Source organism: Gigantopelta aegis, chromosome 11 (assembly GCF_016097555.1).
Source record: "Gigantopelta aegis isolate Gae_Host chromosome 11, Gae_host_genome, whole genome shotgun sequence".
NCBI classification, from domain to species: domain Eukaryota; kingdom Metazoa; phylum Mollusca; class Gastropoda; order Neomphalida; family Peltospiridae; genus Gigantopelta; species Gigantopelta aegis.
In genome coordinates, this window is record NC_054709.1 from 19760806 (window position 1) to 19788778 (window position 27973).

The 27973-nt window shown below is 39.3% G+C and overlaps 1 protein-coding gene across 1 annotated transcript; it reads left to right on the forward strand.

Moving 5' to 3' along the window:
- The first annotated feature begins 1254 nt into the window (after positions 1-1254).
- On the forward strand, positions 1255-27973 carry LOC121385336 (neutral and basic amino acid transport protein rBAT-like). The gene is made up of 11 exons (XM_041515978.1): positions 1255-1407; positions 15373-15816; positions 16977-17159; positions 18233-18375; positions 19348-19473; positions 21010-21132; positions 21711-21826; positions 23861-24056; positions 25800-26099; positions 26603-26754; positions 27198-27973. The coding sequence occupies exons 2-11, from the start codon at positions 15378-15380 to the stop codon at positions 27394-27396; spliced, it is 1977 nt and encodes a 658-aa protein (XP_041371912.1). The 5' UTR covers positions 1255-1407; positions 15373-15377; the 3' UTR covers positions 27397-27973.

Below are 27973 nucleotides of genomic sequence, written 5' to 3' on the forward strand. Positions count from 1 at the left end.
TGTGTGTGTGTGGGGGGGGGGGGGGGGGGGGGAACATTGCGAGATGGGAGAACTAATGGAATCACGGGAAGGAATCGAGAAAAGTAAAACAGTCAAGAAAACAAGATGGAGAATATACGACGGAGAAAGAAATGGATAAGAGGAAAATAGAAGCAACACAACAACCACTCAAGGAATCTGACAAAAGTGGTTGTTGTTCGGCTCCGTACGGATACATACGGAACGGCATTCGGTAGCTCCAAAAATTTGTTGTGCATGTTCAAAATAATTTTCATCGACCATCCGAATGTGGCGTCCATGTGTATTCGGGAAGTATTCGGGAAGCATTCTAGGAGCATACGGCATGTACGGAAAACGTTCGGGAAGCATGCGTCTAGTTCTTGGTGCATTCGGAATGAAAATTTGGAGGTGCTGGGTTCCGTATGCTTTCCGAACACCCCGAATGGACCTAGAACATGACGAATGCTTTCCGAACGTTTTCAGTATCCTTTCCGGATTTTTTTTTTCATTTATGCCGCCGAATGTATAACGAATAGCCAGAACCCTTCCAGTATTCTTTCAGAACATTTTCCGAACTGCTCGTACCTTCCAGAATGCACAGTATGTTCCGTATGCTTTCCGAACACCCTGAATGGACATAGAACACGACGAACCCTTTCCGAACGCTTTCCGAACCCTTGCGGAAAGCATGCGGAAAGAGTTCGGTCCATTCTAGGTCGATTCGCCGTGTTCTGAAAGCATTCGGAAAGCATACGGAAAGCGTTCGGAAAGGAAACCTTTCGAAGTCAACATGCGGGAAGTATTCGGTCTATTCTGAAAGCATTCTGAAACCATACTCAAAACATTCGGAAAACAAACGGAAAGCATTCGGTGATACATTGGGGAAAACACATTCGGAGGGACATTCGGCCAGTTTAAAAAATCACACCACTTACGTATACGGAAAACAAACGGAAGCTCGCCCCATGACATCCACATATGAAGATCTATAGTTTAATACAAAAGTTACTACTTAACTGTCATGCATGCATTAAAAGTAAGTAATTTCCATTGTCAGTAGGTATTGTACGGATGAATGAATTTTTTATTCATTATTTTTATTCATTCATTTAAACTTAGTTTCGTGTTTATATCTAATTACGGTTCAAGTACGCTGCCCTGGATAAACACATAAACACACATCTCAGCTATCTGGACTGACTGTTCGGGACAGTGTGTCCTTTCAACGCAAGCGGACTGTAAGGCTCAGTGGTAATGCGCCCCTGACAGCGGATACGTACTCATCCTGCAGGTAACGGGTCGACGACTGCAAATAAGTTTGACCTACTTTACAGAGTGCCTTCACATACCTTTGGGTCTGTTTACGGGCAAGAGTTAGAACGGCGACGAGCAACTGCTGACAAACTGGTAAGAAATGTTTACGTATTTTCACATATCTAACTGTTAGTTGTGGTTGTTTTTAGATTCAGTTTATTGAAATATGCAATGCACAGTTCTAGTGTAAATGGTTTAGTGTCGTTTAGTGGGGTCGGTACAGGTATATCGTGGTATCAATGCCGCCTTTTCTGTTAGTAAAATTGATATTCATTAAAATTACAATATCACTTCACCTTCATATCATAACATCATTCTTGTCCCCGTAGCAACCAGTGTCCCACGAATGGTATATAAAAGATCGTGGTTTCTGCTGTTCTGTATATGGGGAATTTCATATGAAAGATCTTTTGTTGCTTTATCGGTAGGATAGTGTGTATTCTCTCTACTTCTCTTCTGACTATCTCTCTAAATGGTTCTCTCTCTCCCCCCCCCCTCTCTCTCATCTCTCTCTGTTCTCTTTGCTGTGGTATATGTCTCTGTTTCTCTCTCTCTATCTCTCTCTTCTCTCTATTTCTCTCTCTGTCTGTATCTCTCTCTCTCTCTCTCTCTCTCTCTCTCTCTCTCTCTCTCTCTCTGCTTTCTGTCTCTGTTCTATGTCTCGCTCTATCTCTCTCTCTCTCTCTCTCTCTCTCTATCTGTCTCTGTCCTCTCGCTCTCTCTCTCTATCTATCTCTCAGCAAAACTCAAGATCTCTCTAGTCTCAACCCAGTTAATTTAAAAATGTGTTCAGGGTGTTCCTCTCTCAAAAAATGGGGTTACCTCCCTCCGAACACAGGGTCTCTCAGGGATTTTTTATAAAACTAACTGGTGGGTGTGTGTGAATTGACACTAAAAGAAATGTTTTCTGTTTGACGGTCTCTCCGGCGTTTTCTACTCATCGCTGAAGAGGCTCTAGATGAAAGGAAAAGGACAAATTTCCCTCCTCAGGACTATTTTTATGTTGCTCTCCTTGAGAGAGAGATCTCTCGCTCGCCCGATCCATGACTCCCCTCTCCACAGTGAGAGACTCACCACAAGCACTCTCTCCTGACTCTCCCCCCCGACGTCTCTCCCTCCTGGAGACGCTCAGTCCTCTTTCTCTCTCTCCTCTGGAATCAAAAGCCTAGCCAAGATATTGTGCACGTTAGACATCACCAATAATTTAAATGTCTAGCAGGTGTCGATCAACGCATTGAAACATTTCCTTTAACATCCAAACTGGACGGTCAGACATCTTACCCGGCCTCCGAGAACACAGTTTTTTGAACGTAGCCAGAAGGTAAACACTAGACTGCACCCGGTGTAACGCTTGAATGATGCCCTACAAGAAATTGCTAGTGTGTATGCCGGAACGATAAGGTGTGGACAATGAAGAGGCAAAGACTAGATGAAAGGAAAGGAAAATTTAAGATTAACCTGACCTCAGGATATTTTGTATTTTGCAAATGGTTATTCAGACACGGGTGAGAGAGAGAGAGAGAGAGAGAGAGAGAGAGAGAGAGAGAGAGAGAGAGGAGAGAGAGAGAGAGAGAGAGAGAGAGAGAGACAGAGAGAGAGAGAGAGAGAGAGAGAGAGAGAGAGAGAGACACACACACACACACAGAGACAGAGAGAGAGAGAGAGAGAGAGAGACACACACACACACAGAGAGACACAGGGACACAGATACAGACAGAGACAGAGACACACAGAGAGAGAGAGAGAGACAGAGAGAGAGAGAATGAGAGATATAATTGACCGAAAGAGTACTCGTTACTTAAACAGTGCCTACCAATAAAGCAACAAGTATCTTTTAATGTTTTATAATTCACTTTTCCAAACACAGGGGAGTACATACCACGGCCTTTGATGTACCAGTCGTGGGTCACTGGTTGGCAAAACAAACACCAAACCCAAACACAACACTGATTACAAATAAAACAATAAAAACCACTTAACTTTATATTGTATTACGGCACTTGACGATAATCGGTGATAGAGATAACACACATGTGTACCCAACTTGTTGTTGTTCGTGTTTTCCATTAGAGAACGCTATCACAAACATGTCGAGGCGAGATTGCAGCTTTGAAACCAAGAACTACTCGAATTATTGTTAAGTCATTATAGTTTTCGTGTAACGTCGCGATTCAACATGTTTCAAAACTGACAGCAGATAAACCCCTGGCACGTCATAAATTCACGGAAAACTCTTAATGGTGAGCACGACTTCATTGTGTATAGTGGCCAAACCGTTGGGTTTTAGGCTGGTACCTATAGTGGATTCGCACCCCGGTACCGGCTCCCACCCATTGAAAGTATATAACGGCTCGAGTGGGGATTGGGGTGGGTAAGTCCACTACACTGGCTTCTCTAACTGCCCACTTACAACTAACTTCTACAGACAGCCCAGATAATCGAGGTATCTGCCCAGTACAGCATGCTTAAACATTAATTTGATATAAGCACGAAGCACGAACATAAAGTGAAATAAAATTACTTTATTAAAATTTCTGCAATTCTGTTTTGTAGGGAGTATTAGACCGCTTATAGGATCTATCGCGCTGAATGACCGGAATACTTTTTTTGTTTGTTCCGCTCTCTCTCTCTCTCTCTCTCTCTCTCTCTCTCTCTCTCTCTCTCTCTCTCTCTCTCTCTCTCTCTCTCTTGAACACGTTTTGGCATGAACGTGTAAGACACTAATTAGCTGTGATTTAAAATGTGCTAAAAAGTCGTTACATTACATTTTCTCGTTTCTCGTGCGTACGTAGATGTGTGTATAATTGATAGGTTTGTTATCCTGTAGTACAATTTTCATCATTTGTCGCTAGCCTCGTTCATAAATCGAAACGATTGCCTGTTGCGGTTAACACTGTAGGTGACTCACTCCAATAATACAACTTAAAACTATGTCCACATCCGTTTCATTTTGAATACAATAAACCATAAATAATTGGAACAATAATTGCTCAATTTAAAAAAAAAAAAATTCTTATCACAATATTATCTATGATAATATTATTTGCATTTATAAGCAATATCTCGAACTTTGACAGGTAACTGCATATTTGTATAATGCACAACCTATATGCAATAGGACCGATATACAAGCCAACATTACACCACTTGATAAACATATCACTGAGTGGAGTTACGTGGCGGGTGCTCACACGGTGTTACGGCAAGACTTTGATCATACCTTGGACAGTGTGTTTGTCTTGGGCAGTTGTCTTGTGGGTACGGCATACGTTATGGAAATGGCGGACCTGCATAAGGATCCAGGTACTGACTGTAAAACATCCTTCTTATACACCCGTAGTGGTAAAGACATGTGTGTGTGGTGGGGGGGGGGGGGGGGGTGTTGTAACCTGTAAGTTTCGAAATCTGCATGTTTATTGCGTAGCCCAGTGGTAAAGTGCTCGCTTAATGGGCGGTTTGTTTGGGATCGATCCCCGTCGGTTGGCCCATTGGACTATTTCTCGTCCCAGCCAGTGCACCTCTACTGATATATTAAAGGCCGTGGTATGTGCTGTCCTGTCTGTGGGGCGGTGCATATAAAAGACCCCTTGCTACTAATGGGAAAATGTAGCGGGTTTCCTCTCTAAGACTTAATGTCGAAATTGCCGAATGTTTGACATCATCCAATAGCCGATGGTCAATAAATCAATGTGCTCTTGTGGTGTCATTAAACAATCTCTTTGAAACCAACTTGACACACTCGTTGGTGAGAACATCATTCGTTATTTTAAAAAACACATACTGTTAACACATAGAAGTGTAATAACATTTTATAGATATACTACCTTGAGTCCATTAATACCTTATGCACTTACGGTGATATTAGCGTTAAGATCGCTTCGTGGTCAACAAGGCATACAATCCAATAATAATACAAAAATAAATCAATAAATAAAACCCCACACAATCGAAATCGATCACCCTGTGACGAACAAGTTAACCTGAAATCGACTTATATATGACGCATAAGTTAACTATAAGCGCCAGGGCCGTAAATAGGTTTAGGTTGGAATTGGCCTTTAAATGTATTTTAAATTTTGTTTTAAAGATATGTATAAAATAGAATACAACGTACGTGTCCTTTAGATACCATTTATCTTACAACCCGTTGTAAGATCAATGGTATCTAACGGCCACCCATGTAGTAGTAGCAGACGTTTATTTACTTTAAAGAAACAGTCCTGATTTTGTTGCCATTGTAAGATGTTCTGGTTAATAACCTATTTTAACGACTACAACTACATAGTAAATATTGTTTCTTCTTTAGAATATAGGCGTCTGTATATTCAGTGTTTCTTGTTGTCCTCTTATTTGTATGTAGCCCAAACTGGATTTGGTCTCCCAACAATTTCGTACGCACGAAAAGAAAATATATTGAGAAACAAATACAACATTTCAGCTAATACAATACTGGGACGATCAGACACACATTTAGATATACAGACACTGATATTTTATGCAGGAAAATGTATTTAATTCAAATATGTTGTCTTTGAAACAACATCTTAACAATGGCAACAAACTGAGGACTGTCCCTTTAAGCCGTGTGACTCACAAGCAACCAATTATATACACTAATATAAAACATATTTCTGTTGGTGAGAACACCATTTATGATGGGGCGAGGCGTAGCCCAGTGGTAAAGCGCTAGCTTGATGCGCGGTCGGTGTGGGATCGATCCCCGTCGGTGGGCCCATTGGGCTATTTCTCGCACCAGCCAGTGCACCACGACTGGTACATCAAATGCCGTGGTATGTGCTATCCTGTCTATGGGATGGTGCATATAAAAAGATCCATTGCAGCTAATCGAAAAGAGTAGCCCATGAAGTGGTGACAGCGGGTTTCCTCCCTCAATATTTGTGGTCCTTAACCATATGTCTGACGCCATATAACCGTAAATAAAATGTGTTGAGTGTGTCATTAAATAAAACATTTCTTTCCATTTCTGATTACCTATTATGATTACACATACTTGTTAAGACATACAACTGGCTGCTCCTAGGTGATGACCAGGTCACCAATGCCATACGTCCAATAAGAAAACAGCGCGATGGAAATCGATTACATTGTGTCGTATAGTTAACCTGACAATCATGTGTCTGTGACGCGTAAGTCAGCTACAAGTGCAACGGCTGTAAATAACTTTCGCCAGTTAGATACATTTTAAAACAACTCCTTGTGAGATAAATGGTATTTAACGGTCATTCATGTATTATTCTCTATATAAACAATCATCAACATAAACAAGTGTAGGATGGACAGTTATACATGTTGCGATCTTAAATGTAATGCACATTTAAAAATATTTTTCAAGGTTACAGAGTTGTTTTCTATTCTAAACAGACAGTAATAGTATTAATTACAAATTTAATTAGTAGTATTTTAAAAAATATAATATGTCAATATGTAAATACAATGGACATATTAAAATAAAATGAAATTCATCTTCAGTGTTATCCCGATTACACATGTGGAATTTTCTCTCTGATCGTTCAATTCCATATCTTCCTTGTTCAATGAGAGTAGTCTCTCTGTTTAGTGCATATTACTAAAACACTGAGTCATTTAAATAGAGGATACTCCCCGAGTGTCTTGTGATATCATAATTTATCAGCACGAGTTGATAAAATTATGAAATCCGAGGCTTGCCGAGGCTTTTTATACTTTTATCAACGAGTGCTGATACATTATGATATCACAAGACACGAGGGGGTATTCTTTTTATCATCCGTTGTGGGTTGAATATAACTATATTTGGTAGCGGTAGACTCGTTAACTAGCAGAACGATAGTGGCGTTACGTCACTAACGATAGGTTTAGCGCTGAAACATACACAGCGACGTAACAAAAGAAGCCATATCTCCTAGGAGAATATCGCAGGAGATATCGCAAATTATAGTGCTAGCGATATCACCTACAAAAGCCTTTAATAAATGATAATATAAAGTAGAAAGTTGAGATAACCTTTACTTGACCGCAAGAATCGTTAATGAAGCTCAGAGACCTCTGTTTTTATTTTGTGTTGTTTTTAAGCAGTACTACTAGTGGTTTAACATTTGTCTTTAGCCCGACTTGAAAAAGCACTAGCCTTGGGCGTCGGGCTAGCGGATTTGTCGAACAATACCCAAACAGTACTCCATACCTTAGCATGTGCTGTCCTGTCTGTGAGGAAAATGCCTTTCAAAAGGTTCATGCTGCTAACTGAAAAACAAACCGAGTTTCCTCTGACTACGTGTCACAATTACGAAATGTGTGACATCCAGTTCAATAGACAATGGTTAATAAATCAATGTGCTTTAGCGATTTCGTTAAAGGTGGTGCATTCAATATTTTGTTCATGTACCAGTCATAGAAAAATGGTTAATACGAGAATAAACTGGAAAACCGGATAGCTCTACGGTTGAATAACCCTTTTCTTTATACATAAAAAAAAGTTAGTTTGTTTTGTTTTTACCATTGTTGACACCCAATAGCCGATTTATTTTTGAGCTGGGGTGTCATTAAACGTTCCTTCCTTCCTTCATTCCTTCATTCATTCATTCAATGTTTAGTGATGCTGCTAGAGTATACTGATTTAGTTTTTTCCAGGAAATGTTTTTATTACAACAATGAGTATTTTATATGTTCTTTCCCACTGACAGATTAAAACATACCACGGCCTTTGGTATACCAGTCGGCCGTGCTGCAAATGCCAGAATTGCCTAATAGGCCCTAAATCGACCGCGCATCGGGCGAGCGCTTTACCACTTTAGCTACGTTTCGTCCTGAAGCGGGAAAGAACACCGCCTTCCCGCCCCCTGCAAATATATATATTTTTAAAATGTAAATAATAATAATAATAATAATAAATCACCCAGATATTCCTATGACTCGTGAATATGAATCTCGCACATCCTGATCCATCTCCGGTCCCGCCCGATCTATCACCCTTTATACCTGTCGTATTTTCGTAATGATACGCAGGTTAGGTCATCATGTTTGAAGGTGTGTGTGTGTGGGGGGGGGGGGGGGGGGGGGGGGGTAGCCTAAGGACAAAAGGCTTGCTAAGTGTGCGGTCGGTGTAAGATCGATCCTCATCAGTGGGCTATTTCTCGTCCCAGCCAGTGCACCACACCTGGTATAACAAGTTTGTGAATGGTGCATATAAAAGATCCCTTGCTGCTAATGAAAAAAAAAAATAGCGGGTTTCCTCTCTAGGACTATACGTCAGAATTACCAAATGTTTGAATAACATACAATAGCCTATGATTAATTAATCAATGTGTTCTAGTGGTGTCGTTAAACAAAACAAACTAACTTTTCCTCTGATGACTACGAGTCACAACTATCAAATGTTTGACATCCAATAGCCGATGATTATAAATCAATTGCTCTAGTGGTGTCGTTAAACAAAGCAAACTTTGAGGTTTTCCTTAATAACTCGATGGTTTTAGTTTTATGTCAGCGTGATCGGTTGAAAGGGTTATGTGTTATGTTACCCCGGTAGCATTCATAGTTAGCCTAAGATTAATATATCAATGTGCTCTAGCAGTGTCGTTAACAAAAACACTTTAAAGGTGGGGGGTTTTTTCTTTCTTGTTTTTTTTTTCTTTTTCTGGGGGGTTTTAAAACTCGATGCCTTTAGTTTTGTGGCAATGTGATCCGTTGAAAGAGTTTCGTGTTATCTTACCCGGTCGCGTTCCCAGGTAAATATTATGTACGAGCAGGACCCACATGGTTTCAATGACTAATTTACATAGTTATACAACGGGACGACTGGTGAGTATATAGCTTAGTTCACAAATAATCGGATAGCTAAGCAACCAAAATGAATAAGTTAGATAGATAGATAGATAGATAGATAGATAGATAGATAGATAACTAATTCAACGTGCCCATATACCACTAGGGTTTCGAACACGCCCATCCAGAGTCCGACCTCCGATAAGATCGGGACGGGGGGAATGAATAAGTACATAAATATATGGCGGACACACAAAACCGTATATATACTAAAAATGTGCAAACTAAATCAGTTCGTGCGTTGTTCTTCTTAACTACTACACTTGTTACATGGTGTGCACGTAGGTATGTGTGTGTTGGTGTGTAGATGTCAGAGGCGGTTCCAGGAAGTATTTGGAGGGGATTGAGGAAAATGGGCACATACACCCACTAGCGTGGTTAGGATTATATATTGGGAGACCAACTCACTATTGGGTGCGGCGGAGGGGGGGGGGGGGGCAATCCACACTAGGTATGTATGTAAGTATGATTTTATAATGGCTCCCGTGCCTCCCCACCCAAATAAAATCGCAAAAAGGGCATTCCAATGAACATTTTCAAACAAAAAGAAAGAAAAGAAAGAGGAACTTGAATATATTTAGGGACCCTGGTCACCCACCTCCCCCCCGATGGACCCGCCTCTGTGTATGCGTTCTAACCTAGGTAGTTTGTGATCGGGCGCTAGGTAGACATTACGTTTTCACGAATTAAGCGTTGTTTATTCGAGGCTAGTTTCACACAAAGTTTCTCATTCTGAATAAATTCAAAATAGTATTGCATCATAGTTCTTTATTGACATTGAGCTGTATTACACGAGCAGTATCAAACGTACATAATGTAAATATTATGCCTTAAATTACTTGCTATTTTTTGTAACAAATTTATGTAAATTATGTAAATCATTTAAATTAAGATATGGGTCACCAAGAGGTTAGGTTGGGATGTCACATTTTACATTTGTATTACATCGCCCCATTTACAGAGAACTGGCCTGATGCTTATAAAACTTTCAGTCTAGACTCAAGAGTAAAAGACACTAATTGCCCACTGGACAGGGTCATCCAGCTTTTGCATGGTGCTTGAAAAATCTGTCTGAACCTATGGCTAGATTAAAAGAATCCTCCATTATGTATCCATGTGGGACAGGGCTATTCCACCCGAGGGTACATAATTTGTTGTCAGGGACGAGGCAAATTAACAAGATAGTTTTTAAAATGAAGGTTTTAATAACAAAATATTAATTTAAAACTGTGTCTAATGACCTCACGTCACCACCTCACATTAATATGACGTCATATATTACCAACGACGCCATGTTAAACGCAAGCGCGTGATATCCCATGTAGGATAGGAATTTCTTACATGACTTTCTTTCATGGGATAGATGAGAGAAAGTCCTACTCCATGACGTCAGCCCATGTGGAATAAATCTGTCTTCCATGGTTAGGGATGTGAGAAAAATCTGTACGACCCGAGGGCTAGACGATTTCTACATACGTGTGACGTCATAATGTTTTACAACGACTGATGTCATAACTCATGGTTTTCACAATTCTGTTTGCCATTTCACGTTGTATGATTGTTTTAAAAATGTTTAAACAAATTAATATTTTCAAATTTATATATAGTGGTAAATTGTTACATATTTATTTCCGCGTATGATTAAATGTGTTTGCAGGTGAAATGTATACGAATCGTTATACAATAAACAAACCGTAGCTTACAAAATTAATGTTTTGTTACTGTAATTAAATGGGCAAGAAAAAGAATCAATCACCGATGTGAGGTATAGATAGATATGGAGGATACTCCCCGAGTGTCTTGTGATATCATAATTTATCAGCACGAGTTGATAAAAGTATGAAATCCGAGGCTTGCCGAGGATTTTATACTTTTATCAACGAGTGCTGATAAATTATGATATCACAAGACACGAGAGGGGTATTCTTTTTATCATCCATTATCATTCTTTTTATTTGCGACAGTTGAAATAATGTCAGAATGTGGGTTGAATTCAGTGGTAGACTCGTTAACTAGCAGAACGACAGTGGTGTTACGTCACTAATAGTAGGTTTAGCGCTGAAACAAACACAGTGACGTAACAAAACATTGTCTTGTGATTAAAATTTGACCAATCAGGAGATATCACAAATTATAGTGCCAGCGATATCTCCTACATAAGCCTTTAATGGATGATAAAAGACAATTCCAACCCTCAGGACAAAATGTTTTTTGTAAGGGCCTCAGTAAACCTCGGACCTCACAAAAACATTTTGTCCCTCGGGTTGGAAATGCCTTAGCTATACCTCACAACGGTGATAGATTCTATTAGTCATGTCATACAAATTGTATGCGTGACGTCATTAGAGATTCAGTCTGGACTCTAAACGTTTTATAAGCACAGGGCCCGTGCTTATAAAACTTAAAGTCTAGACTTTAATAAAGTCCAGACTTTAACGTAATGCTATTTGAATGGCGTTGCCATGACGTTAAAGTCTGAACTTTATTAAAGTCTAGACTTTACGGTTTATAAGCACGGGGCCTGGTCCTGGCTGCTGTTTTAATGGATTCGAGATGAATAGTTGATATTTTTCTCCCAGGATTCTCGAGAAAACCGCAGTTTTGACGGAGTGGCCACAAGCCGTTACATTTATTGTATGCCACACCTTTAAGGCGCATATAGACTGGATGCGGCGTGTGTGTGCGACTGGCTGCTTCCGTTTTCAGAGGCACTCATCGCACGTATACTGTCTCAATAACACTAATGTATGTCGATTCTGTTTTTTCAGCCGGATCCAACACACGCGCCGCATCCAGTCGATATGAGCCTTTAGGGGGTCTAGACTGTTGCGAGCGAAGTCTATAGGGGCAGAAGGGTCGAATCTCGCTGTCAATATATTTAATACAAATATGCTTGAGTAGGAGGGTCGTCTGGGGCGGATCCAGCTTTTCTAATCCAAGACAAAAAGAGCACCATAACATTATAAAAAGGCACTATTGAAAAATTACACACGGTTCACATGGACCATAAAATAATAGTGCTACAACAGGGACGCTGGCAGACGTATTCTACAGTGTTCTATACATTGACAGAATAAATAAATTTGTAAAAAACCTAAACATCCTAAATAAAAGGGGCACTTCTCAAATTTGAGGGGGGGGGGTCCGGACACCTTGGACCCCCACCCCCCCACCCACCCCACCCCCACCCCTAGATCCGCCACAGGTCGTCCCCCGAACTCCTTCACCTTATACACACATAAATTTAGAAGAAAAGAGCGAATAGTACGTCTTTAAATATTGCTCAATCAATCCACAGACGTAGTAGGCATTTGAAAAGAAAACCCCAAAGAATTAAAAGTACATTGTCACAGTAGCAAGTAAAACAACAAAGCATTAAACGAGCAGACCCTAGTTTCAGCTCTAGAAAATAGATATTAAATTTAGCTAATCTACAAACCTGCATCACATCAGAGTACGGTTATAACAGAGAGAAGCTGAAGTCCGTGGTGTTTAAATGGGAACATACCATCTACAAATAACTAGAGCTTGTCTCTTTAACATTTACCCTTGCGCGTGCTGTAACCTAACCGTGTTGCAGGGGTGTAACAATCTCTTTTAGAATGGCTAATACAGCACAAATTAAAATCTTGAGTAAAAGTCAGTATCTATTTGTGATATTAGTGTTTTTGCACAGTTCTTTACACTGTTTTTATTTAAATCTTGAATTTTTATATTGATGTTGATCATCACCTAATTTGTTTGCATTGCCGTGGTTTGACACCCAATAGCCGATGTATTTTTCATGCTGGGATGTCGTTAATTCATTCATTCATCCATTCTTCAACATTTACTTCTCAGACGAACGTGCGTTTTTAAAATTATGAAAAATGAGTTTCGGTGTGTTACAAAAATCTGGATGAACAGAACGACTTCAGGTGTACAGATACAACTGTAATTTAAGTGATCGAAAACAGCATCAATAGTGACAAATAGGTTGTAGTGTTTACAAACTAGGGTCTGTCGTTTTAAAGATGCATTATGACAGTATGTCACGGGGATCCTATAATACCCGTAACCGAATAAAACACGATTATCCAAATATCTCTCCTAACTGTATATCTATTAGATCTCTCTGTATCGGGCAGTTCAAAACCCGAGTGGCTCGTCTCTAGGTATATTAGGAGATATGATCTTATATAAATATGTGTTATTATAGCACGTTTAGTTCACTAGTAAACACAACAAAAACACAATACACTTTGGAATCTGTATTAATACTACGCTGACAAATGTACTGCCGCAGTAGTTAATTAACAACAACAAATAATAACAACCCAGAACTGATCACTTAATTAGTTAATCTCTAGGTGTCTAGTTTACACAATATTCTAATCACTTCACCGTGATACAACACACACACGTGTGATAATTTGAGAAACGCTTCCAGGGGAATTTAATTAATAAAGGAATTACAACTCTATTCCTAACTGGTTAATTTTTAATTAACCCTTAACTACTCATTCAGTAACCTTGTAATATAGAATTAATACTGGTACCTATCACAATAAAGGCAATAACCTACAGTTTACCTAGGTCCTCTAGGATGACTGGTTAAGCTTTATATATATATTAGAACAGTGAGCCTACAGTTTACTGCGTCAGATTACCGGCAGCACCGTCTAACTAATATTGGTATAATACATTATTAAAATATTTAAAGTCACATCAATGACATCAAGGTTATACAACAGAGCAGAAATAATATTTACCAAGTCCAAACGGACGCTTTCCCTGGAAGTCTTCCAATATGTTTTTCCCCCATATCTCTAAAACCCTAGCTATTTATTATAAAACCAAATATCGCCTGGGGGCACATCGCGGTACCGAATACCTACAAGTGATATTTCGACAGCGACCAAGACGACAATTTTCCTTAGATGGCCAGACTTGATGACGCATAGTCGCCAAATCACGGTCGTAAAAACCGCACTCGCGGAGGTATTACGTAACTACTGGCCACATGACCACCGTCGCGCAGAGGTATTACGTAACAAAGTGCCCACCTGTACTTAAGTGCATATTGGAACTGCACACGGCCCTCTAAAACAATTAATATCGCCACAGGCGAAAACAAAATTAAGAGCATGTTCCGTCACATAGTAGCAAGTAAAATAACGAAGAATTAAAGGCGCATTATGACAGTAGCAAGTAACATAACGAAGAATTAAAGGCGCATTATGAAGTAGCAAGTAACATAACGAAGAATTAAAGGCGCATTATGAAGTAGCAAGTAACCTAACGAAGAAGTAAAGGCGCATTATGACAGTAGCAAGTAACATAACGAAGAATTAAAGGCGCATTATGACAGTAGCAAGTAACATAACGAAGAATTAAATGTGCATTATGATAGTAGCAAGTAACGTAACGAAGAATTAAAGGCGCATTATGACAGTAGCAAGTAACATAACGAAGAATTAAAGGCGCATTATGACAGTAGCAAGTAACATAACGAAGAATTAAAGGCGCATTATGACAGTAGCAAGTAACATAACGAAGAATTAAATGTGCATTATGACTTTAGCAAGTAACATAACAAAGAATTAAAGGCGCATTATGACAGTAGCAAGTAACATAACGAAGAAGTAAAGGCGCATTACGAAAGTAGCACGTAACATAACGAAGAATTAAAGGCGCATTACGACAGTAGCAAGTAACATATCGAAGAATTAAAGGCGCATTACGACAGTAGCAAGTAACATAACGAAGAATTAAAGGCGCATTACGACAGTAGCACGTAACATAACGAAGAATTAAATGTGCATTATGACAGTAGCAAGTAACAACGAAGAATTAAAGGCGCATTATGACAGTAGCAAGTAACAACGAAGAATTAAAAGCGCATTGCCACAGTAGCAAGTAGTTTGTTTGGGTTTTTGGGTTGTGTGTGTTATGTGTGTGTGTGGTGCTTGTGTGTGTGTGTGTGTGTGTGTGTGTGTCTGTGTGTATGTGTGTGTATGTGTTTGTGTGTATGTGTCTCTGCGTGTGTGTGTGCGTGTTATGTATGTGTGTGTGTGTTATGTGTGTTTGTGTTATATGTGTGTGTGTGCGTGTTGTGTGTGTGTGTATACGTGTGTGTGTGTGTGTGTGTGTTTCAGGGTTCTTTCTTTTGTTGGCTTATTAATGGGCAATTACTTTTGAACATTTAAACAATATTTTTTAGGAGATTTGATTATTCCAATGTTTTGTTAACTTCAGCTACAATGGATCGTTCCGGCGTCTACATAGTCTCCCATAAACCTCTCGACGATGACTCAACAAAAAGCGGGTCTGGTGGCGGCGGAGGCGGCGGCGTCGACAACCCCGCCTTTCAGCACGACGGCAGCGCATCGTACAAGGATCCAGGAGGTCTCATGCTCAACCTCAACAGCCCTTACAACGAACAACCGTACCGCGGCATGGGCAAAGAGGACCTGTTACGTCACTCGTCCAGACCGCTGTGGCGGCGCATGCGCTTCGTGTGCATCTCCATTGTGTTGCTAGGGTGGCTGGCCTTGATCATCACGGTGGTGGCGCTGGTGTTGCTCTACCCGCGATGTCGCAGTGCCGGCAAACAGGATTGGTGGCAGAAGGAAGTCGTATATCGAGTGTATGTTCCCAGCTTCCAGGACAGCGGGAGTGACGGATGGGGAGATATCAAAGGTATCTTTTTATATCTCTGTCTGTCTGTCTGTCTGTCTGTCTGTCTGTCTCTCTCTCTCTCTCTCTCTCTCTCTCTCTCTCTCTCTCTCTCTCTCTCTCTCTCTCTCTCTCTCTCTCTCTCTCTCTCTCTTTCTGTGTGTGTGTGTGCGTGTGTCTCTCTCACTCATGCACTCTCCCTCCTCCCCCTCTCTCTCTCTCTCTCTCTCTCTCTCTCTCTCTCTCTCTCTCTCTCACTCTCTCTCTCTCTCTCTCTCTAGTTAGATAGTTAGTTGGTTACATTACTTTACTTTACTTTACTTTACGTTACTTTACTTTACTTTACTATACCATACTTTACTTTACTTTACTTTACTTTACTTTACTTTACTTACTTTACTTTACTTTACTTTACTTTACTATACCATACTTTACTTCACTTTACTTTACTTTACTTTACTTTACTTTACTTTACTTTACTTTACTTTACTTTACTTACTTTACTTTACTATACCATACTTTACTTCACTTTACTTTACTATACCATACTTTACTTCACTTTACTTCACTTTACTTTACTTTACTTTACTTTACTTTACTTTACTTTACGTTACTTTACGTTACTTTACTTTACTTTACCATACCATACTTTACTTTACTTTACTTTACTTTACTTTACTTTACTTTACTTTACTTACTTTACTTTACTTTACTTTACTATACCATACTTTACTTTACTTTACTTTACTTTACTATACTTACTTTACTATACTTTACTTTACTTTACTTTACTATACTTTACTTTACTCTACTTTACTTTACTATACTTTACTATACTATACTTTACTATAGTTTACTTTACTTTACTATACTTTACTTTACTATACTTTACTTTACTTTACTTTACTTTACTATACTTTACTTTACTTACTTTACTTTACTTTACTTTACTATACCATATTTTACTTTACTTTACTTTACTTTACTTTACTATACCATACTTTACTTTACTTTACTTTACTTTACTTTACTTTACTTTACTTTACTTTACTTAGTTATTACAGTTTTAGTTGTTTTTAGTATGTTGATATAATTATTTATTTATTTATTTATTTATTTATTTATTTATTAAAATAACATTGTATACACTGTACACTGTGTTAATATCACTGTTATTAATATAGGACTGACGTCCCGTCTGGACTATTTGAAGAAGATCGGTGTAGGAATAGTCTCGATCAGTCCGATCTACCAGACGACGCCAGGCTCCAATAACGACTACGACATCGTTGACCACAAGGCCATTGATCCTCTCTTTGGCAACGACGACGACTTTGCCAACCTCATTAACGAGACTCACTCCAGAGGTAAAATAAAGTTAAAGTTTGTTTTTGTTGAACGACACCACTGGAGCACATTGATTAACTAATCATCATCTATTTGATGTCAACCATTTGCTAATTCTGACAGGTAGTCATCAGAGGAAACCCGCCACAGTTTTCCTAAGGCAGCAAGGGATTTTTTTTATATGCACTTTCCCACAGACAGGAACGCACATACAATCTGTCTTTGTCCAGTTGTGGTGCACTGGCAGTAACGAGAAAACCCCAATCAGCTCAATGTATCCGCCGGCGTTGTTCGATCCTTCGACGCAAGCACCTCAAGCGAGCACTCAACCGACTGAGCTAAATCCCACACCAGAGATAACAATAATGCTCTGCAGCTGACAAAAGACTTCGACTCGAACTCGCTATGAGACAAGATGCTGTACCTTGTGCTCTCGATTCTGCCTATTTTCAACACTCTCTCTCTAAAAGTTACAGAATAACAGAGGATTTTAGTAACTGTTGTTGTTGTTGTTTTGTTTTTTTTTGTCATAAGCACATCAAATATTAAATTTTAGTTTTGTTGATGTTATTTTATTTATTTTATTTTATTTTATTTTTCATTATTTAAGTCTATTTTCTAATACCTTTAATTACAATCTATCTAAAGCAGAAATGTGTGTAACTGTACGATAACATAAGGATATCTAAAAAAATTTTTTTTTTAATAATATAGGCCTAATGTCTGATATTTAACTTTCTTGTCGCCTTCATCGTTGGTATTTGAGTAGTAGTAGTAGTAGTAGTAGTAGTAGTAGTAGTAGTAGTAGTAGTAGTAGTAGTAGTAGTAGTAGTAGTAGTAATAGTAGTAGTAGTAGTAGTTGTTGTTGTTGATGTTGTTGCAGTAGTAGTAGTAGTAGTAGTAGCAGTTGTTGTTATAGTCGTTGTAGTTGTAGTTGTTGCTGCTGTAGTTGTTGTAGCAGTAGTAGTAGTGGTTGTTGTTGTAGTCGTTGTAATTGTAGTTGTTGTTGTTGTTGTTGCTGCTGCTGTAGTTATTCCTGTAGGTTCTGTAGATGTTTTTGTTCTAAAATATATTCCTGTTCCTCTTTGTTCAGGGATGTATTTGATTGTGGACTTCGTTCCTGGATTAACCAGCAAGGAACACCCGTGGTTCAAAGAGAGCAGTAACGCTTCCAGCAAACTCAAGAAGTATTACGTCTGGGAGGATGGCATCGGGGGAGGACCCCCTAACAACTGGGTGAGGGCAGTTTCAGACACGTAAACAGTTTGTTTTGTTTAACGACACCACTAGAGCACATTGATTAATTAATCATTGGCTGTTGGATGTCAAACATTTGGTAATTCTGACACGTAGTCATCAGAGGAAGCCTGCTATATTTTTCCAAATGCAGCAAGGGATCTTTTATATGCACTTTCCCACAGACAGGAAAGCACATACCACGATCTTTGATCAATTGTGGTGCACTGGTTGGAACGAGAAAAGAACCGAGGTGGTTCGATCCTGTGACGCAAGCACCTCAAGCGAGCACTCAACCGACTGAGCTAAATCCCGCCCCCAAGATATATATATATATACAGAGAAAGAATCATACACAAGAACACACACACACACGCGCGCGCGCTACATCACATCGCATCCAGGTGCCTGCCACAGTAGTTTTTGAAGTGTCCTCCTTTGTCGCCTCCTATCCCTCCTTTTTCGTCGTCTTCTGTTTTCTTTTCCTCACCCTCTTTCTTCTTTTTTTTCTTTTCTTCTTCTTCTCCGACTTCTACTTTCTCTTCTTTTACTCTTCATAATCCTTCTCCTGCTTTCTTTACCTTCTTCTTGATTTTTTTCTTAGTCTTCTCGTTTTTCTTCTTATTCTTCTTCTGACCTGACCCGACCCGACCCGAACCTTCGCGAACCGACTCAAACCGAACCCAACCCGACCTGACCTACCGAATCCCAGCTCATCCCATCCAATCCCATCCCATCTTATCCCCAACCCATCTATTCAGTTCTATTCTATTATTATTTTGCTTTATTCTAATTGTTCTGTACTAATCTGTTCTCTTCCATTTTATTCCATTCCATTCCATTACGTTTTATTCCATTATATTCCGTCCCGTTCTGTTCTGACCCACCCCATCTATATGAATCATATCCTCTCCAGCCATGTCCCGTTCCATCTCATCAATGTTGATTCCATTGTGTTGTATTCTATTGTAGTTGCAAATTTCGGGCGGATCAGCTTGGACTAATCTGATTGAACGAGGGCAGTACTATCTCCATCAGCACCACCCAGACCTGCCCGATCTTAACCTTCGCAGTATGGAGGTCAAAGAGGAATTGAAGGTGAACTTACACATTATACAGAAATACGTGTTTTTAAAATATTCTCTCCACAAAGAAAGAAAGAAATGTTTTATTTAACGACGCACTCAACACATTTTATTTATGGTTATATGGCGTCAGACATATGGTTAAGGACCACACAGATTGAGAGAGGAAACCCGCTGTCGCCACTTCATGGGCTACTCTTTTCGATTAGCAGCAAGGGATCTTTTATATGCACCATCCCACAGACAGGGTAGTACATACCACGGCCTTTGATATACCAGTCGTGGTGCACTGGCTGGAACGAGAAATGGCCTAATGAGCCCAACGACGGGGATCGATCCCAGACCGACCGCGTGTCGACCGAGCGCTTTACCATTGGGCGACGTCCCGGCCAAATCTCTCCACAAGAACATAAATCATTAGCTACTTCATATATATATATATATATATATATATTATATTATATTATATTATATTATATTATATTATATTATATTATATTATATTATTATTATTATTATTATTATTATTATATTGCTTCTAATGTTGCTGATGCTGCTAATTAGCGTAATAATGATGATGATAGCGAGCGCGTTTGTAGAGTTTCGTGGTTTAGGGGATCGAAACCTCAACCCATTGCTACAAGGTATGTATATCCTTTTCTGATGTATTTTCCCGGAGAGCACAACTCCACCTCCCTATAAACTACGCTCGCCATCGTCTAAACTCCGTGTGCACACTTCCCTGCACACACTCCTGGGTACACTAAGTGTTGACAATGGAGATGACGATGGACATTTTACTGATAATAATGGTCATAGTGATGATGATGGTGCTGCTGGTTCTAACTGCTAATGATCATGTTCTTAGCGATAAAAAAAATTGGTTATGTTTGGGAGTAGTTGATGGTTAATAATATTGGCGTAGACAGGATTTTATATTGGGGGATTGCCAATCGAATCTGTTTATACGTCGTGTTATGGAGCAACAGGAAACTTTACAAGGTGGTCGACAAAAATAATGAGAGATGTGACTGGGTCCCCATTCCCCCCTCTATAGTCCGTCCCACAGGGGACGCCTTTTTTCATACTATGGATTTACTACAGGTTATTTATGTCCAAGTAGATGCATTTGTAAATTGAACACAAAAATAGTACTTTTTTGTTATGTTCAAAACACTTTTACTTTTTTCTTACCAAACAGATAATATTTACAAGAAACATTTTTATAGAATAATGGGACGGACTATAGATCTGGTTACGTCAGTGGTTACGATGATGATATTGATGGTTATGATGTCACTGCTATTCTTTATGACGATTATGGTGGTAATGCTAATCACATGGTGATCATATACATGGAAATGACTGACAGTAATAATAAAAAAACAATTATAACAATAAAAAGTATTTATAACGATAAAAAGCTAGATACTAATAAAAAAATATTGGTAGATAATAATAAAAAATATATATATTAATAATGATAAAACCATTGATGATGATAAAGATGTTCTTGTGTGTAATTCTGATGTTGTGTGTGTATTAACAGAGCATCCTTCAGCACTGGCTGTCAAAAGGCGTGGACGGCTTCTACATCCGGGAGAGTGGCTACCTCTTTGAGGATTATGACCTGAGAGATGAACCCCTAGCAAGTCCGCCAGTCTCAGACAATGTAAAAGAAAGGAATGTTTGTTTAACGACGCATCTTAGGAACAGCTCTGCCACTCGCGAATTTTAAAATCAACTGGCGAATTTTATTTTGATTTGGCGAAACAAATTAGTACAATATTTGATATTGTATTGGAAAATAAAGTGGGTTTTGGGGTTTTTTTTTAAGTTTAACAGATAATTTGATGAAATGTTCTGATCGCCCAGAACTAACCCTACATCTGAACATTTTAAACCACGACTGTTTGGTGTTAGACATATGGCTATTTTGACATTGGTAGAACAGAGAATAAGAGAAGAAACACGCTACCTCTAGTAGTGATAATGCAGCAGGGGATCTTCAGATTTGGGTTCATACAGACATATAATATAAAGAAAACAACTAAACGGGGGGGGGGGGGGGGGCAACAAACTTAGAGACTAGTTATTTATGTTATATATATATATTTTTTTTTTTTTTTTTTTTTTTTTTTTTTCATTTCTTATTTGTTTCTATAGGTTTTTTCTTCTTTTTTAAAGTTTTTGTTTAATTTATTTAATTGTTTATTTGTTTGTTTGTATTTAGGTAATTATTTTTTTCAGAGTTCATATGACTCACTGAATCATACTTACACCTATGGGCTGCCGGAAGTGCACGATATGTTAGCCAGGTGGCGCTTCTTCCTGGATGAATACGGAACGGAGACCGGAACTTATAAGTACGTTTCAAACCGAGTCTTCCTGAAATAAGATTTCTGACTGGGGATTAATGGCAACATTTCTTCACGAGCCAGCAAATCACCCATCTCAAAACGAGACCATTAATCCGTTCATTTTAACTTGATTTTTATTCCTTGTGTTCCAATAAGGTGTCACCTGTCCAGGACAGGTTTTAATGCTGAGTTGTTACTAGTCAGTCAGTAGTGTGATCGCTTCATATGCTCGATTCATAGGATTGAAACCCATGAGTAGACCTATTCTCTTACTGGAGTCTTTCCCTTCTGTGTCAGCATAACCGTACGAGACAGGGGGTCGATTCGATGGGGGTACTGCCCCCCCCCCCCCCCCCCCCCCCCACGCCCACGCCCATCATGGAGCAAAAAACTCCTCGAATTCTGGAAAAAACGATGGAGGTATTCGGAGGAAATGAGCTTGCCTGAAACTTGATCAGCGTGTATTTATATCATTATAACCCCAACATTAGTTGTAACCCATGAAAAATGCGTAGCGATTCGTTTGCAATCCTATGTAGCTGTTTGGCAGTAATAACAACATGGATGGATTTTACTTGTAGAATGCAGGAAAATACATTTAAGGACATCTAGTTTCCAAACTTTTTACGGGGGAGGCATACCCGCGAACCCCCTAAAAACTTTGCTTCGTCGATCTGTCAGCCCCCATCCCCTCAACGACTACTTACTTCCACCGTGCCTGCCACAGTCTGCCCCTGATCTGTTCTGGGAGTACGCGTATACCAAACAGCAGCTGTTATATCGAACATCGTGGTGTATGCAAAAATGTTAGTCTATGAGCCAGGAACCGAAATTTGAGGGTCGGGACGCAGCCCAGTGGTACAGCACTCGCACGATGCGCGGTCGGTCTGGGATCGATCCCCATCAGTGGGCTGATTTAGCTATTTCTCGATCCAGCCAGTGCATCACGACTGGCATATCAAAAACCGTGGTATGTACTACCCTGTCTGTTGGATGGTGCATATAAAAGATCCCTTGCTGCTAATCGAAATGAGTAGTCCATGAAGTGGCAACAGTGGGTTTCCTCTATCGATATGTGTGTGGTCCTTAACCATACGTCTGACGCCATATAACCGTAAATAAAATGTGTTGAGTGCGTCGTTAAATAAAAACATTTCCTTCCGAAATTTCACCAATTGGCACCACCTGGTGGGGGTGGGGTGGGGGTGGGTGGGGGGATGAACGCTCATAGTGATCCGCAAAGGATTCAATATTGGTAACATATCTGAATTCTCCAATTCATCAACACCCAATCCACCAAGTTTTGCATTCCTAAATGCCCTGACAAATATTTTACAATGCCCTTTAGTAATTCTGTAGAAACATAACTGTCGAGGAAATGGGGGTAGGGTCGCAACACGGGTAGATACACAAAGAAAGCTGCGAGTCCTGCAATGCTATCATAAATGTGATGTAGGCCTTGACAAAAATCACTATGAGCATTCGTCCCCCCAGATGGTACCGACCGACCACTCTGGCTGATGGACTAAGTGCACATAAAAGATTCCTTGCTGATAATGACAAATTTAGGAGGTTTCCTCTGAAGGCAACGAGTCTGAATTACAAAATGTTTGACATCAAATAGCCGGTGATTAATAAATCAATGTGCTCTAGTGGTGTCGTTAAATCATACTATCGTTTTCCTCCAAATGAAAACGAGTTCACTCATGCATTATCATTTCATTTCATTTCAAATTATTATCGTGTTTATATCCAATTAAAGTTCAAGCACGCAGCCCTGGTCACACACTTCAGCTGTCTGGGCGGTCTGTCCAGGATAGTGGGTTAGTTGTTAGTGGTTAGTTGTTAGTGAGAGAGAAGAGTTTGTAGTGGTCTTACACCTATAAATTGAAACTAGCTCTGGGTGGGATCTGGTACCGGGCTACGAACCCAGTACCTACCAGCCTTACGTCCCATGGCTTAACCACGACTCCACCGAGCCCGGTAATGGAATATCATGTATTGAGTATTTTATGCATAGTTGTCTCCCTTTACTTCCAGATTGCTCTTCGCGGACATCAAAGGCGATACTGAATCGGTAATGCGTCACTATGGTTACTTTAACCGTGACGGTGTCGACTTTCCGCTGAACACATTTTGCCTTGATGTGAAGTCGTCAGACAATGGGACGGAAATTTCCAAACTGGTCAGGGGATGGTGGAAAAACATACCTATCGGACGATGGGCAAACTGGATGGTAAGTACTGCACTGCAGTGTATTTATATCTTACAGTAGTGCACTTTTTCCTTCTTTATAAATCTATATATATCATATCACTACTAAGGAATAGCATTGGGCACGCCCATTACATAAATCACATACTTTGACATAAGTATGCAAATATTTAGAACATAAGTATGCAAATTACATTATTATGCAAATTATATACCGAAAACGTAGAACTATTTTCACCTGTCAAAATTGTTGACAGGGTTAGCGTTGAAGCCGACGACCCATTCTACATTGCTACTGTCACGCGGATCCTATAATACCCGTAACTGAATGAAACACGATTATCCAAATATCTCTCCTAACTGTATATCTATTAGATCTCTCTGTAACGGGCAGTTATACCCGCGTGGCTCGTCTAGGTATGATCAGAGATAAGATCTTATATAAAGTATATGTAATATAGCACGTTTAGTTCACTAGAAAACACAACAAAAACACAATACACTTTGGAATCTGTATTACTACTACGCTGACAAATGTACTGCCGCAGTAGTTAATTAACAACAACAAATAATAACAACCCAGAACTGAACACTTAATTAGTTAATCTTTAGGTGTCTAGTTTACACAATATTGTAATCACTTCACCGTGACACAACACCCACACGTGTGATTATTGGGAAACGCTTCCAGGGGAACTTAAGTAATAAAGGAATTACAACTCTACTCCTAACTGGTTAATTTTTAATTAACCCTTACTACTCATTCAGTAACGTGTAATAATTGAGAAACGCTGCCAGGGGAACTTAATTAATAAAGGAATTACAACTCTATTCCTAACTGGTTAAATTTTAATTAACCCTTAACTACTCATTCAGTAACCTTGTAACACAGAATTAATACTGGTACCTATCACAATAAAGACAATAACCTAGAGTCTACCTAGGTCCTCTAGGATGACTGGTTAAGCTTTATATATATTAGAACAGTGAGCCTACAGTTTACTGCGTCAGATTACCGGCAGCACCGTCTAAATAATATTGGTATAATACAGTATTAAATATTTAAAGTCACATCAATCACATCAAGGTTATACACAGAGCAGAAATAAAATATTTACCAGTCCGGACGGACAACGATCCCCTGGAGCCTTCCTTTTGTTTCTCCCTGATATCTCTAAAACCTTAGCTATTTATCATAAAAACCGAATATCGCCTGGGGGTACATCGCGGCACCGAATACCACGTGCTATTTCCACAGCGACCAAGCGGTATATTTTTTCTTACAAGCCTATATATATATCAATGGTTTAATGGTAACATAATGTATACTGAGCCATTTTTGTCTTCGTAAGTTAGGGCATCCAATACCATCTACAAAGTAGATTGATGGAAACAAACTGATACTGAATTGCCAAAGAAACACTGTACCCTACTAACATAGGCGTACGGGCTCCCATTTTTGTAAGGGGAGGGGGGGGGGGGAGGGCAGGGCAGGCTGATGCTGAGTTTTGCCCGAATTAAACAAAAGAGAGCCTGAATCTGGATTATAACGTTTATTACTGCCAAATAACTATATATGGTTGCAAACGAATCGCCACACATTTTTTACATGGGAAGAATAATGCAATTACATGGTAAAAAAAGTAATTTTGCCCGAATTTCTTTATTGTTTTTGACCGAATTTTTTTTTTTTTATCCGCCCCCACCTCCCGCCACCGTACGCTTATGCCTAAATAATATATTTATACCAGTATTCCGATTTCAGGCTGGGTACGACAACAGCAAACGCATACTTAATAGGTTGGATGTCAACATGACACGAGCGTTTCTGATGCTTACAATGTTGTTGCCAGGGACGCCATTTTATTACTATGGCGACGAGATCGGGATGGTAGACTCGACAAAGAACTTTGGCAGCGGTATGTGGATCCGAAATCAGAGCATGCGCAGTCCGATGCAGTGGGACAACACTACGTACGCTGGATTCATTAATGAAACACTTTGCAGCGGGACTTGTAGCCCCTGGAGCAGTATCAACTCGGACAAATCAACGGTCTCCGTTATGGTGAGTGAGACAGAGACGAGAGAGAGAGAGAGAGAGAGAGAGAGAGAGAGAGAGAGAGAGAGAGAGAGAGAGAGAGAGAGAGAGAGAGAGAGAGAGAGAGAGAGAGAGAGAGATGCACACACACACACACACACAGAGAGAGAGAGAGAGAGAGAGAGAGAGAGAGAGAGAGAGAGAGAGAGAGAGAGAGAGAGAGAGAGAGAGAGAGAGAGAGAGAGAGAGAGAGACACACAGAGAGAGAGAGAGAGAGAGAGAGAGAGAGAGAGAGAGAGAGAGAGAGAGAGAGATCTGCTTCATAACAAAATCTGCTTCATAATAAATTCAGTTATACGAAATAATGATCTTATTGGAATTGTTATTTCATATAGGTCTTTTTGAACTCTACAATTCTACTTAATGTGTTGCTATAAATTTTAGTGCGAGTGTTTTATGTTGAAACTGCTGTAACATAAATTTCCCTCTGCCATTTTAAAAATTATTTATTTATTTATTTATATTTTCAGTTTCAAAATGCGGCATATGACTCAACACTTCAACTGTTTAAAAACTTGACAGCCTTCAGGATGAAACCCTCTATTCTACATGGTGACTACTTCCTCATTCTCCACGACGATCACGTATTCTCGTTTGTACGAGAGTTTGACGGCAATGATGGGTGAGATTTTAATTATGGAGTTAAACTGATAATTTACAAGAAGACCAATTTTATTTAAAACTATATTTTAAAATAGCAGATTCTAATTATTGTAACTTCTAAAATAAAATTCGATTTTGTTCTTTTAGCATCGTATTTTATTTTATATATAGTTGTTATGTGTGTACGCGCGTGTGTGTTATTGTGTTTGTGTATGTGCATGCGTGTGTGTGTGTGTGTGTGTTTATTGTGTGTTTATTGTGTGAGTGTGTTAAAAGGTTCGTTTCATGTTTTGCCTCACATTACTGTACCATTTTATTCCAAACTTGGCAAAATAAAGGTCCTTACATCTATCTCTCAATTTTATTAAATTGGATGTCAAATTCAGTTACTGTGGCATATTCGCATTTTAAAAACAGTTATACTGACATATTTATATCACAAATAATTATTTTACGTTTCAGATATCTTGTCGTTCTAAATTTTGGTGATACCGAAGCAACGCGAGACTACACCGGCGTCCACGGGACTGTGCCAGGCAGTGCTAAGGTGGAACTTGCAACAGAAGATGGCTTTGGTGGTTCCGCTTCTTGTTCGAACCTAAAAGTAGGCCCAAAACAAGGAGTGGTTCTGTCGTGGGAATACGTTGCAAAAGAACTCTGATCTGATTACAATAACTCACTTTAGCCTATGTAGTTATATTTAACCAGATTTTTATACTTTTAATATCGCAGAAGTTTTGAAAATTAGCCATGACTGATTTATCACAGATACGTGTAAGTCTTAAACACGGACATTATACAGATATCAATTAAACACCACCTGAAATAACAAAGGACACTGATTTACCCTTTGGCAAAAATACAATTTTTATTTGATTTATCCCTAAAAGGAACCTCCAACAAAAGAGGTGGCAGTTACCTCCAGACCAATAGGTTCCATTAGACCAAATAAATTCCTATTGATGACCATAGTAACAATTCTTAATAAAACTAACAGAAGCAACGTTTCAAACCACCGGGTCAGTATATACACTGACAGTGTGGTACCTCCCATTGATAATTATTCGAAGAAACTATACTGTCACGTATCGTTTTAAGCACTTACAGGAAGTTTACAGTACCCACCGTCTGGTCCGCACAAAATGCCAGTGGAAATTTTTATTCCCACCCCAGTTACTGACAAGTACACAATGTCACTAGTGTAATAATTGTTCACGTAATAAAACATGTGGAACTGA